This window comes from Vipera berus (genome assembly GCF_964194415.1).
Source record: "Vipera berus genome assembly, chromosome: 3".
Taxonomy (NCBI): domain Eukaryota; kingdom Metazoa; phylum Chordata; class Lepidosauria; order Squamata; family Viperidae; genus Vipera; species Vipera berus.
Genome location: NC_138204.1, coordinates 49,424,446 through 49,437,998, shown reverse-complemented (window position 1 = coordinate 49,437,998; position 13,553 = coordinate 49,424,446). Strand labels below are relative to the sequence as shown.

General features: G+C 40.1%; 1 protein-coding gene across 6 annotated transcripts in view; it reads left to right on the top strand.

Annotated features, from left to right (window-relative positions):
- The first annotated feature begins 636 nt into the window (after window positions 1–636).
- Window positions 637–13,553, top strand: part of ANKS1A (ankyrin repeat and sterile alpha motif domain containing 1A) — a 138,750-nt gene continuing 125,833 nt past the window's right edge. For all 6 annotated transcript variants that reach the window (XM_081324516.1, XM_081324515.1, XM_081324512.1 and 3 more), the window contains exon 1: window positions 637–858. In XM_081324516.1, coding sequence (XP_081180642.1) covers window positions 683–858 — 176 coding nt within the window. In that variant the 5' untranslated portion in view covers window positions 637–682. The remainder of the gene's footprint in view (window positions 859–13,553) is intronic.

Here is a 13,553-nt window from a genome sequence, read left to right as displayed (position 1 = left end):
CTAAACGGGACTCAGTGGGCATGAGCCTTTGTTTCCTACACTAAAAAATATGGCGATAAATGTTCTGTGACTTACCTGACCTTGGTGAGCAAAGTCGAAAACTGCTGCTCGGTTGTTCTCAGCGCAATATTTAGCACGTGTATCTATCTCTGTGCGTTTCCCTACAAACTTTGCATAGCTGGACTCAAGTTACTTGAGAACAGTACTCAGATAAACATCTTCACCTGGCAATTTCTCAGCTCCTTATTCTCAAAGGACGAAGAGTTGTTGTTTTTTTTTTTTTCTTAAGAGAATTTTGTTCCTTTTGTTGGGAAAGACCTTCTGTCCTATTCGAGTAGATCCTTTCTCCCCCCCCCCCCCGCCGCCCCCTTAGAGTGCCCAAAATGTCGCGAACGCGTACGGAACTGCAACGGCTAGCAGCCGTTCCCTTTATACCGTGTTTTACCACATCTTCGCAAGCCACTACCCGTCGTTAAGAGACAGCCGCCAAAAAGAGCGCGACCGACCGCTCTTTCCCGTCTCGGCTTCATGAGCTGGACCGGGGGGCTGTCGAGGCTCAAGTCAGGAGGTGTGGCTTTTCTGGCCCCGCCCCGGAAGGACGCGCCGGCCGGGTTGAGGCAGCGGCGGTAGCCGAGGAGGACTAGTCAAGATCGGGGGCTGGTTTCCCGGCCCGCGTCGGGCCATGGGGAAAGAGCAAGAGCTGCTAGAGGCCGCCCGCACTGGGAACCTGCCCGCCGTGGAGAAACTGCTTTCGGGCAAGCGGCTTAGCTCGGGCTTCGGTTCGGGGGGCGGCTCCGCGTCTTCAGGGGGCGGCGGAGGCGGCGGCGGCGGGGGGCACCCGCTTTCTAGCCTTCTCAGGTAGGTGCCCGGGGTGTGGCTTGCGGAGCTCTTGAGAGTGGCCGGGGTGGCGCTGCCGAGGTTGGCTGCGGGAGCCCGTGTCAGGCGGCTGCTTTGCCTTTAGGAAGCTGGGGGTGTGTCCCAGAGACTTGAGAATGCCCGGCGGTGCAATTGACCCATAGGTAGAATCTCCGCCTCTCAAAAGTCTCACGGGCGTCACGCTGGTTAATGATGGTCCGTTCGCGTGTTTAGTCGCAGCGTTGCGTCGGGATCTTCTTGGGGGGGAGGAAAGGTCTCCAACCTGCACGGCGAGGAGAAGCGAAATCGAAGCTGGCTTCGAGGTTCTGAAGAAAGCGGGGGTGTTCTCGGGTCTCCGGATTCCCTGAAGGAAGGGGCTTGGGGTCGGTTTTTCTGTTTAAGAGGGGCAAGAGCTTTGCCTGTAGGAAGTATCTCTGTGAACGTTGGTTTGGGGAGACGCGTGTTTAAAGTGTTAAAAAACCTGGCAGGTTGAGGCTGGTGTGTGTTATAAGGACGGAGTCCTTTTGTTAATTAGGGAAGCCTCTTGGGCTGCTCGTGCCTTCTTTTGTATGCTTTTAATTAAAACATCACAGACATTTTTGGTATGCAGCTGACAGTCTCAACCTTCAGTTGAGGATCAGGTCTGGATTTTAAGAGAGGTTCCAACACTGTCACTCCTGTGGTTTGTTTTCCTCTTTGTGGATGACAGTTTGTTTTTAGATGTCTGAGAAAAAGAATAGAAGAGATGAAATGTATGCAAAGACAGGGAAGCACAGGAAATGTGAAGTTCACAGGTACAAAAAAGTAGAAACAAATTTGTACTATAATTGTGTACAGCTGCCAACGTTTCCAAAGCTTTGTAGTATTCCTCTGTTTTGTTTTCATTACCCAAAGGATCATTTTACTTTTACAAAACCATTTTCTGTTATGCCTGTTTCAAAAAGCTGGCAAAGTTTCTCTTGATGCCTGTCAGGTGACTCTTGAGGTTTCTGTGTACTTTTAAGGGAGGACTTCGCTCTACATATGTTGAAGTGGCTCAAAGGCTTTTCAGTAATGCAGTTTGATGTCTAATGAATTTTTGGCTATTTAAAGCTATTATGTGTAAAATGGTTATTTGTGGTTCTTGACTTTTTCCCCTGTGTTTTATGCATAACTCCAGTATAAAGAATAGTTGCTAAAATGCAAAATCTGGAGGCTTGGGGGCCTCACTGTAATAAAAATCACTTTTACCAAATGAACTTTAGACAAAAAAAATCTGCTTAGGCTACTTGCCTAAACTGTGTCTGCATCTGCTTGCTTCACGTTATAGACTTGGTATATATTACTTAGTAATTTTGTGACTGAATGCAAAATATTGCAACTTGTCTTTCCCTTCTGTAATTGTAAAGTAGCACTTGGCAGTTGAATTATAAATATTGGTTGGGTCCATATACAGCATTAAGCTACAATACAGGTTTTTTAAAAACATATTTTATGATCCTAGTCACTGTGGTTTGTAAATCATAGTTGATAGCAATGTATATAAAGACAACCATTTGTGGTTTATTATGTAAGGCACAGCTAAGTGCAGTATGTGAACTCTGTCACTGTGAGCTGTAAAAATACTTATTCAGTCAAAGTAGCAAATTGTGACTAGTTACAGAGAAGCTGCTTCCTATACCACTTGAAGTACAGTTAATTGTACATTTTGCCTGAACTTTATACAGTATGGACATTCCCCATGGGTGCCAGATTATCCCGTGCTTTAATATTTCTAAATCTTATTTCCTGAAATGACAGTGATCTGAAGGTCTTAATAGATGCTTCTCCACCTATGACTTTCCTAGGTTCCCATCACCCTTAAGCAGGTTTCCGATCATCCTATGGTAAAAGTTCCAGTCCTACAAACAATTAATGTGAGTAAACAATTGGACTCATTAGGAAAATATCTTTGCATTTGAAATTAAATGCATGTCTGTTGGAATTGGCTAGAGCCTGTGATATGGCATGTGGGCATATTCTGTTTGGAAGCATGGTTTGAATACTGTTTCTGGAATGTATGCTTTAGAAGGAATTAACATTTGTCATGTCTGAGAATTTGGCAGTGAATTATAACTTACTGAATTTCCTTCCAAGCTTTGGTGAGTCTGTGGATTATTCTGTTATACAGAATACACAGTGGGGCTATTATAAATGTAGACCTGTTGGAAAGGCCATATTGCTTTTAGGAAAATATTAAGTAGCATCCAGAATGTGTGTTGGTTCTTCAATATGAGTTATTGCTAGAGGAAAGGAAAGATTTTTAATTTATAAATGTGGCTAGTGTATTTAAATGCCTTAATCATAGAAACGCTGATCAGATTGAAAGAATTTGAGGATGTTCTTTGTGTCCTTTGTGATGAAAAAGATGTTATCATTCTCAGATTTTATATGATTTCTGTAGGTACTTATCTCATAATAATGATTTGAGTTGTGGTGGCACAGTGGTTAGAATGCAGTATTGCAGGTTAATTCTGCTGAATGCCAACTGCCAGCAGTTCAGCAATTCAAGTCTCACCGGCTCAAGGTTGACTCAGCCTTCCATCCTTCTGAGATTGGTAAAATGAGGACCCAGATTGTTGGGGGCAATATGCTGACTCTGTAAATGACTTAGAGAGGGCTGTAAAGCACTGTGAAGCATTATATAAGTCTAAGTGCTATTGTTATTGCTAAAGTGAAGCAGGATTGCCAAGAAGGAAATCCGAATCTTAACCCATTTACTATGGTTGAGATAAAATTCCAGACACCAAGGCTTTGCATGGGAATGTATGGCTGGCTTTTCCTTGCTAACACTAAGGTTGGACTGGAACCTTGAAAAAACATCCCAAAAGAAAGCAAGGGCAAATTACTTCTACTCTGTTGTCAAGAATACAACATATACATGTCCATGGAGTCATCAGGAGTTGAGATTATCCTTACTTAAGTATTACGTGTCCTGTTCTATGTAAAATTAGTATATTACTGAAGTAGTTACTTTGTTTAATATTTTTATGGGGGAAAAACTGGTCATTAGAAGCAGAGGGTCATTGAATATGAGATGGGTGGCAAATAAATTTCCTAAATAAATAAATATAACAACTCAATGACACATATTCATGTAATATTTTACTGTTCATGGATTTCTCCTTCTGTTACTCAAATTTGTTTCAAGTCCCTCTTGACTCCTGGCAACTCCTGGTAGAGTGCTGTCTCCTTGGCAAAACTTTCAGAAGTGGTTTGCCATTTTGTTCTTCCTAGAGTTGAAAGAGAGTTACCCAGACGGTTTTCTATTTTGTCAGGTCTAGAACTTGCAATCTCCTAATTTCTGAGTTGGTGCCTTTGCTTACTATACCAAACTTGATTTCTTTATTACTACTAAAAGGTAATGGTTCCCCCGCACATGCGTGCTAGTCGTTTCCAACTCTAGGGGCCAGTGCTCATCTCCGTTTCAAAGCCGAGGAGCCAGCATTTGTCCGAGGACGTCTCCATGGTCATGTGGCCGGCATGACTAGACGCCAAAGGCACACGGAACGCTGTTACCTTCCCACCGTAGTCCCTATTTTTCTACTTGCATTTTTACGTGCTTTCGAACTGCTAGGTTGGCAGAAGCTGGGACGAGTAACAGGCGCTCACTCTGCTACATGGCACTTGGGATTCGACCCGCCAAACTGCTGACTTTCTGATCAACAAGCTCAGCGTCCTAACCCACTGAGCCACCGTGTCCCTTTTATTACTACTACTACTTCATAAATAATGCTCGATTTGCAATTGAAACAACACAAAAAGAAAACAGAATTACAATGGTATGAGATTTCAAGCAAGTTTGATCATAGAGGCTACACCGGAATAGACTATAAGTCAAGAATGCAGGACCTAGGAATTTGCAAAATAGAGAGGTACCTGCAATAATTGTCACTCTTAAGGATTTTCTTAAAGGTGCACTTCAGAACTAAAAGTTTCATTATTTAGGAGCACGAAGAGAATTCTTTTTAATTAAACTCAAATTTGGCATACTATAATGTATGCTCAGTAAATACTGTGTCTGAAGAATGCAAGTGAGATTCAAAAGATTAGGATTCTCATCATAAATTCCTAGGCGGCGGAAGAATTTAACTGGTATCAGGAAAAAGTCATAGACTGGCTAAAGCCAAAAGCTGGCAACTCATTTCCAGTCCATGGGTTTGTAGTTGTTCGTTCACATATTTTGTTTAGTTTGGGATTGTGCTTTTCAAATGAGCCTAGTTACCATTCAGCAATATTCAAATATGGGACGTTTTCTTTGGGAGGCTCACCTAGTACTTATGTTGATTTTTTTTGTACCAGGCAATCTGTCTTTCATTGCAACATAACTAAAAGTATGCTCTGGATTAAATAAAAATAGGGGAACTTGCAGAATTGCAAACCTTTAGCTGGTGCTCTTGCACACTCCCTATGCATCTTTTGAACAAGCATATCACTTCTGCTTTCTCAAAAGTGTGCACATTTAGTTGCAAAACTGCAAAGCTGTAAGTAGGGAAATGATCTTGCATTCTCTTAAAATATCTCTAGTTGAATTCAGCAAAATAGTATCATGCTGACCAATTATTTTCAAGAATACTTTCAGATTGACTTATGTATTTAATAAATTCATATTTTATTATTTGGAATTTTCTGTTAAGGATTAAATTTTTTCACAATACTTTCCCAAATGGTGGGAAGCAGTGAACAGATTGAGCTCAACTAGAGCCTTCTTTATGCTAGGTATCTGAAATATTTTGGTACATTTTGAAGTAGTACAACAGAATGTAAATGAAAACACTGCTTTTTAATGCAATACATTTTTAAAAAGATCTGACTGATCTACAAAATTTAAATTTCTAACAATATTAAAGCCAGGAAAAATATTTTCCTCATTCTTTTCCAGAAGAAGGAAGCTGTGAAAAAACTGAAAGACATTTTGTCAAACTTCAGTCACGTTGCTATTTTAGCTACATGAATTAATGTATAGCTTCACTTGTTCATAAAATTATTGTGCTTGGCCTATTACTTGTAGAAGTGTGATTCATCATTAAAAGATTGGTTGAGTGATTTTTTCCCCATCTCAGATTTTAAGGATCCAATGATAAATTATATAGATTAACCTGTTTTCATAATAAAAGCAAAATAGTGGCTGATCTAGTGAATTCAGGGCTTTCAAAGAAAGTAATATATATAGCAGGGCTCTGATCAGTGTTTGAAAGATGTTTCAGGAACTATGTTAGTATAAGTAAATGTAATTCTCAATTGTACATGCACGCTCATGTGTAGATCAACATAATAATAATAATAATAATAATAATAATAATAATAATAATAATAATAATAATAATAATAATAAGAAGAAGAAGAAGAAGAAGAAGAAGAAGAAGAAGAAGAAGAAGAAGAAGAAGAAGAAGAAGAAGAAGAAGAAGAAGAAGAAGGAAGGGACCTTGGAGGTCATCTAGTCCAACCCCCTGCTAAGGCAGGAAACCCTATACCATTTCAGACAAATGGCTGTCCAGTCTCTTCTTAAAAACTTCCAGTGTTGGAGCATTCACCACTTCTGGAGGCAGGTTGTTCCACTGATTAATTGTTCTAACTGTCAGGAAATTTCTCCTTAGTTCTAGGTTGCTTCTCTCCTTGACTAGTTTCCATCCATTGCTTCTTGTCCTGCTTTCAGGTGCTTTGGAGAATAGCTTGGCTCCCTCTTCTTTGTGGCAGCCCCTGAGATATTGGAACACTGCTATCATGTCACCCCTCACCCTTCTCTTCGTTAAACTACACATACACAATTCCAGCAACCGTTCCCTATATGTTTTAGCCTCCAGTCCCCCAATCATCTTTGTTGCTCTTCTCTGTACTCTTTCTAGAGTCTCAACATCTTTTTCACATCGTGGTGACCAAAACTGGATGCAGTATTCCAGGTGTGGCCTTACCAATGCATTGTAAAGTGGTATTAGTACTTCACGTGATCTTGATTCTATCCCTCTGTTAATGCAGCCTAGCACTGTGTTGGCTTTTTTGGCAGCTGCAGCACACTGCTGGCTCATATTTATTTATTTATTTATTTATTTATTTATTTATTTATTTATTTATTTATTTATTCGGTTTATATACCGCCCTATTCCCAAAGGACTCAGTGATTGTTTAAGTGATTGTCCACTAGGACTCCGAGATCCCTCTCACAGTTACTACTATCGAGCAAGGTACCACCTATACTATACCTGTGCATTTGATTTTTCCTGCCTAAATGCAGAATCTTACTTTTTTCACAATTGAATTTCATTTTGTTAGATAGTGCCCAGTGTTCGAGTCTGTCCAGATCCTCCTGTATCTTAAGCCTATCTTCTGGAGTATTGGCTATTCCTGCCAGCTTGGTGTCATCTGCAAATTTGATGAGTTCCCCTTCTATCCCCTCATCCAAATCGTTGATGAAGATGTTGAAGAGCACGGGGCCCAGAACAGCCCTGGGGCACCCCACTACACACTTCTTTCCATGTAGATGCGGTTCCATTGAGGACCACACGCTGAGTACGTCCTGTCAGCCAGCTACGAATCCATCTGGTGGTGATGCTGTCTAACCCACATTTTTCTATCTTATCAAGTAGTAGGTTGTGATCTACTTTATCAAATGCCTTACTGAAATCCAAGTAAATTATATCTACAGCATTCCTCTGGTCCACTAGTTTTGTCACTTGGTCAAAGAATGCAATAAGGTTTGTCTGGCACGATCTGTTTTTGACAAACCCATGTTGGCTTTTAGTGATAACTTTGTTCGCATCAAGGTGTTCGCTGATTTGTTGTTTGATTATCTTTTCCAGAATCTTCCCAGGTATTGAGGTCAGACTGATAGGTCTGTAGTTTCCTGGATCTATTTTTTTCCCTTTTTTGAAGATAGGAACTACATCAGCTCTCTTCCAGTCTTCTGGTAGTTCCCCAGTGCTCCAGGATCTTTGAAAAATATAGTTCAGTGGTTCTGAGATCACGTCTGCCAGTTCCTTGAGAACCTTGGGGTGTAATCCATCTGGTCCTGGTGATTTGAACTCGTCTAGGCTGGACAGGTGCTCACTTACCATTTTCTTGCCTATCTTAACTTGCGTTTCTATTCTGTTTTTTATGGCACTGGTTTTGGTAGGTTGGACTGCTTTTTCCCTTTGTGTAAAGACAGATGCAAAAAACGAGTTAAATAGTTCTGCTTTCTCCCTGTTGCTTGTCACCTTCTTGCCACTTTCCCCCACTAATGGACCAATCATTTCCTTAACTTTTTTTCTTGTTTCTTATATGTTGAAAGAAGCTTTTTTTGTTATTTTTGACTTTGGTTGCAAGCCTTAGTTCATTTTGAGCCTTAGCTTCCCTCGCTCCATCTTTGCAGGCACGGGCTGTTTGCTGATATTCTGCCTTAGTTATGTGCCCCTCTTTCCACTGCTTATACTTGTCCTTTTTATCTTTCAGTTTATCAGAGTTCTTTATGCAGCCATGCTGGTTTCTTTTGAAAGCTGTTATTTTTCTTCTTTGTTGGTATTGTGCTAGACTGGGCCTTTATTATCTCACTTTTCAAAATTTCCCAAGCTTCTTGAGTTGTTTTCCCCTTTAGGATTCTCATCCATGGAATTCTTCCCAAGGTCTCTCTAAGTTTATTGAAACTTTTAAAGTCATTATGTAAACCCTTAAAATAGTCTTGTGGGCTTTCCAAAGATGTAGTTGTTTTAGAGCTTTGAAGAGAGATATTTTACTAGTGTTGAGCATATCTCAGTAAGCATCCCTTTTGAATGCTTGGCCCAGTATTAGCATAAGTGCAGTTCTTCTATTTCTTCTTCTAATGTTACTTTGCTGATTGCCTGAGTCAGATGCCAAGAGTGCCCAAATCGGCATCTGTAGGGTGGAGAGATGTTACAGTCTCTCAATGGCCAACAGTTAATCAGAGATGAAGGATGTAAAAGGAACTCTTTTTCCCTCTGGATATTTGATACCCATTATTTAAATAAAGTATAACGTATAAACCTAACACGTTCATTTTAAAATTTACTAAACTCTTTTTAAAACAATTAAGAAACGTGACTGTATCCCCCAAAGTCTGCAGTGTCGTGTGAATGTTCTACATTGACATTAATAAAAGAATTATTAACTTCTTGTTGAAGAAAAATTTTTTGACTTAGACTGACCTTTTCCAAATTAGTGTCCTCGATATGTTAAGATATCTTCCTTACTTGAGGAAGATGAGACAACTGTCTTAGATGAAGAAGCAATCAAAATTGGCTTCAGGATAAGCACTGAAAAATCGATAATCATGCATGTGAGATCCACTGCATAGATATGAGGAATCACATTCCAATCACAACAACTTGAGGAAATGGAAAGGTTTACCTGTTTGGATAGAGTAATTGCCCGAAATGGAGACGCAGAGATGGGCATCAAGTGGCGCATTGGAAAAGCAACAGCCGTTTTCTAGAGGATGAATAAAATCTTATCCTTGTTGTAGTATCACTGAAACTTAAATTCTGTTTGCTTGCTTCTATTTATGCCAAAGGGATCTGGAAGGCATCAGCAAGTATTAACAAGAGACTTGATGTCTTTCAGCAAAGATGCTTTCACCACATCCTAAAGATTTGCTATTTTGACCAAGTTACTAATGAAGAAGTCCTCCAAAAGAATTTTTCCTGCAAATTACATAACATTGTAGCACACAGAAAACTCCAACTTGCAGGTCATGTTCTCTTCATGGAGAACAATTGAATCCCCAAGATGGCAATGAGATTGGGGGGGGGGAAAACCCAGATGCCAAACGATTCCACATTTTTTAAAAGCCCCATGATTTTAGCAATATTTAATTTGCCTACAGTATATGTTAGGTCAGTTTTGCCATTCCAACTTACAGTCTTACAGTAAGTTCAAAGGCAATAGTAGATTTTAAGACAATCCCACTGGATTAGAATATTTGGATAAATAGTTGTGAGTGAAGATGATGAGTTTTACAGGAATCAGAGAACCAGGAAGCATAAATGGTTTAAAGGGGGGGAAAGGATAAGTTTAAAAAATTAAAGTAATGTCCTTGAGCAGAACTTTAGAGCTGGAACATATCTACCTTTAGCAAGAACTAATCCAATAAACTGAAACATGGCATCTGTTTGATGAGTTCTCTGTGCACTTATTGATGATTGTAATAAAATAGATAGCACAGTGTACAGATTCTTAGAACAACGAATTGGAGCATAGAGACTGATGTGATAGCAGACAGCCATATGTTAAGCTGTTTTAAATGTTATACTTGAAGATTGGAGAGTACACCACAGGGATGCTGTTTTCAACGGGCATCACGTTAAAGCAGACTTCCTGTCTTGGATTCTGTCCAAATTTATGGTCTTCAGCTCAGCAATTTTCAGCGCTTGACATTTGGAGAACATCTAGCTCAGTGAAGACGGTTTTAAGGAATGTAATGTATTCCACTTCTTAGAATTTCTGAATATATTGAATGACAGTCAGAAATTGAAGGATTTGTATAATTCCCATCTGAAATACAACTATTTCAGTTGATTATTTCTTTTTAAATGGAATCATTATGGCCCTCCCCCCAGTCCCTCCCCTCCCAGGCCCTCTGAGAGGTCCACAAAATCCAAATTATTTACCAGGCTATGCTGAAAAATAACATCGTAATAAAATCCCATTAAATGATCCTGAGAGTAGCGGCTACAACAGGCTCAATTTTAATTTTAAAATATAGTAAATAACGATAGAACCCATACAAACAAAAGCTCTTTGATGTCCTCCATTATTTTTAAAAATAGGATGGGGTCCTGAGAGAAATACTGTATAGGGCAGGGGTAGGCAACCTCGGCTCTTTTATGACTCATGGAATTCAACTCTCAGAATTCCTGAGCCAGCATGGCTGGCTCAGGAATTCTAGGAGTTGCAAGTCCATGAGTTATAAAAGAGCTGAGGTTGCCTACCCCTGGTATAGGGAAAAGACTTCTACTTTTAAGCCCATCTGCCTTCAGTCCATCATGGCAATATATCTGTGTCTTCTTTAGAGGTATGATTTCGATCAGATACTTCTGTGAGACTTACTGTAGCTGGAAGATTATCTGAAAATATAACCCAAAAAATATGGGATTTTGGCTTAGGCCAGTTTTTAAGGCATCAGGCTTGGTTTCCTTCCCTCTCTTGAGAATATAAATTCAGTTCAAATAAGACTCTAAATAGCCTTCCTTTTAATAATGTTTTTTTCTTGATTAGTGAGTGTTTAATGATTGCTTTCATTTTATTTCCATTTAAGAGCATTGGAACCATTAAACTTTGCTAGTGTCCTACACTACAATGTGACATGTCACTACAGTGACATGAGATAGCACAGAAAAGGGGGGAGGAGAGGGAAGAAGGAGAACCTGAGAAGGGACCTTCCTGAGACTGAACATGACATAGTCTGGAAGCTGTGTAGATTCTATAAGGCCAGTTTGTACAAGGCTTACCAACAAACCACCATACAGACTGATCATATAATCCTGAGGTTTGCTGGTTTCTCCCACAAGTAAGCATCACTGAGAAACTCTGGACATATTTTTTGTGCAATATGTTATTTAAATAAAAAAAAATGATCTTGTTCCTCTCCACATAAGCCAACAAAAGAAGCAAGCTACTTTTCCTTTTTTTAAAAAAAAAACTCTTAAGAGGAGCACGTACTAGGAACAAGTATAATCCTAGATTGGTGGTTAGCCGCCTAGACCCAAATCAGAAACTGCTGGTTTCTTGGTTATTCCTTCCATTACAGTTAAGGGGAGTGCTAAGATGATGCCGCTGCAATTCTGAGCAAATTATTTTGCGAATCTTCCACATGGGGCACTTGGAATTGATGGCCCAGGAAAGGTGGGGGGGAAAGGCAGTTTATAGAGAAGGGGGGGGAAATACACCAGGTCATAGCAACCAAAGGTTCACAAAGTAAAATAAATAAAAGTATACAGCTAAAATATTAATAAATATTTGATACAAAATCCAAATATAGTAGCGCCCATCTATAATCCCACCAAGATAGTATCACAGCCCAAAAGCCCATCAGAGGAGCTTCATGTTGAGCTGCTTCTGGAATGCAGTCAAGGTGGGAACCAATCAGAGGTCTCCACTAGGAGGCCCTTCTGAATGACTGGCAACACCAAAATGCAATGTGGGTGAGTTGCATCCCCTCTTTTCTAGAGTGGGGAATTACTGGCAGCTTCTCCCAAGTGGATCAAACTGGCCAGAGTTAAATCCAGTTGGAGGATGTAATTCTGTACGTAACTTGGTGCCATGCCATGTGGTTTTATAAGTTAGCACCAGGACTTTAAATTACACCTGGAAGTAGATTGGTAACTGGTGTAGCACCTGTGGCATTGGTGTAATGTACTGCTATCAACGAATGCTTGGTAACAAATGAACTACTATAGTTAAACCAACTGCATCCTTTGAGCAATCTTTAAAAGTGCACCATGTGCAGCATTTTATAGCAGTCCCAACAGGTAGTGATAAGGGCATAAGGTAAAGGTAAAGATTCCCCCGCACATGCGTGCTAGTCGTTTCCAACTCTAGGGGCCAGTGCTCATCTCCGTTTCAAAGCCGAAGAGCCAACGCTTGTCCGAGGACGTCTCTGTGGTCATGTGGCCGGCATGACTAGACGCCAAAGGCTCACGGAACGCTGTTACCTTCCCACCGTAGAGGTCCCTATTTTTCTACTTGCATTTTTATGTGCTTTCGAACTGCTAGGTTGGCAGAAGCTGGGATGAGTAACAGGCGCTCACTCTGTTACGCGGCACTCGGGATTCGACCCGCCAAACTGCCGACCTTCTGATCGACAAGCTCAGCGTCCTAACCCACTGAGCCACCACCACGTCCATTGATAAGAGCATAGTTTCTCCTATCCCAAGGAGGGCTGCAGTTGGTATTTCAGCTGAAACTGGATAAAGCAAAGACATCCTTGGATCTGACCTTCGCCTGCTGTTCTAACAGGAGCTGCAAGTGCAGGAAGACCTTGAAGTTGCAAACTTTTGCAAACATTCAGGGTGCAGGGTGTTACCAGTATTATCTAATGGAGATAATTATCTTGTCTGTATCTGCTTTTTCATGCGTCATTAGAATATCTGTATAGAAGAGTATCTATCTACTTATATAAGACATATACCATTAGGTTTTACAGAAGTTCAGAAGATATGGACATAAAAGCTGGAGGAAGGAAAGCAGTGCTGCAAAATATTGAACATTCTCAAGTGCTATATGAATTTTTATAACTTTTGGGAAGGAAAAACTACATAAATAAAGATCAACATTAAAACAAGGTTTTGCAGATTCCAGTTGTAAGGTTTATAATAACAATGCTGCTTTATTTTTTTAATCTGTGCTTGGTAATATTGCAATTAATTATGACTTCTCACTCAGTTGGCTTGTCTGATATTCCACACCCTGTATAGCAAACAACTGTTAAGTAGGGCAGGCCTCTCTCAACTGTGAGAACTGTCGTAAGTGTTGGTTGTGCACTGATTTATTTGTGCTTTGTTTGTGTTTACATTATTCTTTACCATGTTAAGGTTTCTGTATTTGCAGGATCCAAACAGTGACTGCCAGTTTATGAAAAATGTAAGAACTTTATGACATAAACAACAGACTTCCATTTGTAACTTGTAATAGGTCAGTAATGCATTTTTTAGAAAATTGATATTCATAATTTGAATTTTTATTAACTAATA